The sequence below is a fragment of the Octodon degus genome, unplaced genomic scaffold (genome assembly GCF_000260255.1).
Source record: "Octodon degus isolate 3935 unplaced genomic scaffold, OctDeg1.0 scaffold00083, whole genome shotgun sequence".
NCBI classification, from domain to species: Eukaryota; Metazoa; Chordata; class Mammalia; order Rodentia; family Octodontidae; genus Octodon; species Octodon degus.
In genome coordinates, this window is record NW_004524659.1 from 6,978,835 (window position 1) to 6,983,282 (window position 4,448).

At 40.2% G+C, this 4,448-nt stretch overlaps 1 protein-coding gene across 1 annotated transcript in view; it reads right to left on the minus strand.

Moving 5' to 3' along the window:
• Uba2 (ubiquitin like modifier activating enzyme 2) overlaps positions 1-4,448 on the minus strand; it is a 53,505-nt gene that overhangs the window by 26,779 nt on the left and 22,278 nt on the right. Inside the window, exon 6 of the mRNA XM_023721448.1 lies at positions 540-675. Within this exon, the coding sequence (XP_023577216.1) occupies positions 540-675 (136 nt within the window). The remainder of the gene's footprint in view (positions 1-539; positions 676-4,448) is intronic.

Genomic DNA, 4,448 nt, shown 5'->3' on the forward strand with positions numbered 1-4,448 from the left:
AAAAAAAAAAGACAACAATGATACTTACTGAAAAAAATGAGGAATGTAATATTCCAACATAGCAAATCCCAAACTGACAAACCAAAAAAAAACTTTAGCCAGGAATGTGGCACACATCCATAATGTCAAAACTGAGGAAGCTGAGGCATAAGGATTGTTGACTTCAAGGGCAATGTAGGCTACATTGTGCATCCTGTCTTGGAAAGACAGGACACAAAAAAAGGAAGGAAAAAAAGAAAAAAGGGACACTCTTACTATTCAAAATATGTCTCCATTTACTTAACCTATATGCAATAGTTGTCTATGTGCATCAAATGGAGAACATTGCCTAAAATGTTAATATAGTTATTCATGAAAATGATGGCAAATCTGATTGATTTCTGACACTTTTGAATTATTCGAAACTACCAACACATACAACAAATATTTCAAGAAACAACAGGACCAAAAATAAAAAATGAAAAGAGACAACAGGGCATTTAAAGACTAGATGAGGGAACTTCAATTTAGGTATTCCAAAAGCTAAATGTATTCTTTACCTTGACTTTGTACTTCAGCCCAGTCCAACGGAACTGGAGGTTTCCTTTTCCGCCATAGTTTATCCATTGTCAATAGATACCTGATGTCATCTTTAAAAAGCTTGAAAAAAAAAAAAAAAAAAACAGAAAGAAAATTCTATGAACTCCATAGGCCCCAACCTCAGAATTATATAGGACATTTCACTGCTGGTTTATTATAAATATTATTCTGTAAAATCGTATTTAAAGACATAGTTCAAAAAACTAAAATAAAAAAATAATAAAAGACATAGTTCACATTTTCAAAACCCATAAAGTTGAATCATTTTATAAAAAAATTTTACTCAGAATCCCCACATAGGCCTGGCCTGATAACTCAGCAGACTAAAGTGTCTGCTTAGGCAGAGTGCAGAAGCCTGGGTTAGATCCCCAGTGGGCCAGGATTCAATCCTCAGTGTGCCTGGGCCTGGGCCTGGGCCTGGGCCTGGGCCTGGGCCTGGGCCTGGGCCGGCACCAGCCCTGGCCCAGGGCACACTGAGATGGTGACTGAGACTAGGTGCGGTGGCACCCACATGTAATTCCAGAGCTTGCAAGGCTATAAACAGGAGGATCTCTGAGTCCCATCTACGCAGTGAGACCCTATAGACCCTGTCCTAAAATGCACACACACAAAAAAAATCCAAATATAAAAACACAAACACTAGCTGGATGGCCCACGCCTGTAATCTCAGCACTCCCAAGGCTGAGGAAAGAGGATCACTGCAAGTTGGAGACCAGCCTGGGCTACAAAGTGAGCTCAAGGCCAGTTTGAACTGTATAGGCAAGACCCTGTCTCAAAAAGACCAAAGGACAGGGGTCGGGGAGACGGCTCAGTGGAATAAGTGCTTCCCTGGCAAGCACAAGGGCCTGAGTTCAATGGCGAGGGGGGGGGGCGCCGCAGGGCGGTGGAGGGACACCAAATGAGAAGGGGGGGGGACCAACAAACCAAACCACTAAATCTACTGAAAAACTATAGAAATCTTGAAGACAAAGGGGTAGGCAGAATTCATGAAGAAAAACTAAACTGCATGAAAATTTGAAAATTCAAACAATGAACAAATGAGATCTCATTAAAGTTTTTGCACATCAAAAGAAATGGGGGGGAATGACTCAGTAGAATAAGGGCCTGAGGTCAATCCCTAGTTCCACCAAAAAAAAAAAAAAAAAAGAGAAAAGAGAAGAGGAGAGGAGATCACGGAGGGCCAGTCAAATAGCTCAGCAGACTAAAGTGCCAAGCAGGCAGGGTCCGGATCTGCCAGCCTGCTGTGCCAGTGCTGGCAGTCCCGTCCTGAGGCACGCTGAGACAATTGAGACTGGGCGTTGTAGCATGAGCCTGTAATCCCAGCTCTTGGGAGGCCATAAACAGGTAGATCCTTACAAGTCTGATATAGTAGTGAGACCCTAAGCACCCTGTAGACCCTTCCCTAAAAAAAAAAAATGCAAAATATATAGAACATAAAAAAATTTTTAAAAGAAGAAATCAGCCTCCAGAGGCCCTGATATGGCTCAGGGGAATAAGCGCTTCCCTGGCAAGTGCAAGGGCCTGAGTTCAATCCCACGTTCCACCAGAAATCAGCCTCCACCCTAAATTCAAAGACCCAATCCAAAAATGGTCATCTGAGATGAGTACACACTTGTCAGAGGAAGAAATACAAACGACAAATTTATCAAAAACTGGTATCACTGGTCATTTGAGAAATGCAAATTAAAACAACGAGATGCCATCTTACTCCAGAAAGAATGGCTATTACCAAAAAAATCAACTAACAGGGTCAGAGAGACAGCCCAGCAACATAAGCGCTGGCCTGGTGAGCCCCCTAAGGTCCCAAGTTCAATCCCTGGTACTCCCTCCACCTCAACAACAACAAAAGAACCAGCCAAAAACAAATGCTGACAGGGATGCAGAGGGAAAAGGAACTCTTTTCCACTACTGGTGGGAGACTGGTGAAACCACTGTGAAAATCATCATGCAGATTCCTTAAAAAAACTAGGATAATAAGAGGTATCTATGATCCATATTCCCCTTCTGGGTACTCTCCCAGAATTTAAAACATCATTCCATACTGATATACATACACCCATGTTTACAGCAGCACAATTTGTCACAGCTAGATTTTAGAAAAAACTTTAAATGCCCACCAAGTGCAGAATAGAAAAAAAGGTGTATTTTTATACAATAAAATAGTACTCAGCTATGAAGATGAATGAGGCATTTATAGATAAAATGGAAGCAACTAGAGATCATACTCATAAGTGAAATAAATCACTTGCATATGTAAACAAAATGAAAATAAGATGGAAAAGGTACAAAACAGATTCTGTGAAGGGGAAAGCAACTACTTAAAAGAACTAGGGTAAAGGAGAAAAGAAGAAAAGTAAATACACATGCAACCTGCATACAATAGCTAAGATAATTGTATTACTAATTTCTATTAGTTCATTCGAAAGAACAGTTAGTGCTTACACTGTTTGCTCAATTTTTCATGCCTGGGCCAGGGATATAGCTCAGTGACAGAATCCCCGCTTGGCAAGTGCAAGGTCCTGAGTTTGACTTCCAGCATCGAAAAGAAACAAAACAAAATTTACAGGCCTATGTCTGGTTATCTGAACAACTATTTTGAAGACACTATGCAATATAACAACCATTGTTAATTTCCTATTATCTTATTTTGAAATTCTGTATTGTTGTATTTGTATAATGTTTAAAATAAAATTAAAAATTAAAGCACACAAACAGATATGCCATCAACTACAAGAATAGAATACAATTACTGAGCACAGAGATACCACTGATATTATCTCCACGTTTGTGGGTGTGTATCAGTAGAGCATATTCATTCTACAAGAGCTCAACAGAAATTAGTATTTTATTTTATTCTTTTTGCAGTACCAGAGATTGAACTCGGAACCTTGTACTCGCCAGACAAGCACGTGAGCTGTATGGTAGGCCCAGAAATGCTTAATTAACGGTAACATTCAAAATTAGATCCCAGGGCCGGGGAGATGGCTCAGTAGAATAAGCGCTTCCTGGCAAGCGCAAGGGCCTGAGTTCAATCCCTGGTTCTGAAAAAAAACAAAACGAAACAAAAAACAAAATTAGATCCCAGGGGCTGAGAATTTGGCTCAGCAGAAGAATGCTTGCCTAGCAAGATCGAAGCCCTGGTTCAGTCCTCGGCATCAAAACCAAAGTATCTGTGATCCCAATACCCTCCCTTATACTCTGGTTTCTCTTCAGATCATATAAATCTTTCGCCTTTTACCAATACCCTCCCTTTCCATACACATGAAGCTTTTAAAACATACACACACACACACACACACACACACACACACACACAGTCAAATTATTTTAAAAACATTATCATACACAGACTAAGAAACCATCACATAACAATGTGGTGGGATTTTAGGTGACTTTAATATCTTTTTTTTTCTTTCCGGAACCGGGGATTGAATTCATGCCCTTGCACTTGCCAGGGAACTGATTATTCCACTGAGCCATCTCCCCCACCCGACTTTAATACCTTTACTTCTTCCTTATCTGCATGTTCTATTATTAATTTATTTTCTTTTCATTTTTTGGTGGAACTAGGGATTGTACTCAGGCCCTGTGCTTGCCAGGGAAGTGCTTATTCAACTAAGCCATCTCCCTGACCCTCTATTATTAATGTTTTCAACACATTTGCACCAAGTAAATGTACATCTGGTTAATTTGGTCTTTTAAGACAGGGTCTTACCAAGAACAACTATCCACTTGAACAATTACAAGTGTAATTCTTACTACTTAAGAATGTACGAGGGGCTGGGGAGTTAACTCAGTAGAATAAGCCCTGGCAAGTGCAAGGGCCTGAGTTCAATCCCCAGTTCCGCATTAAAAAAAAAAAAAAGAAT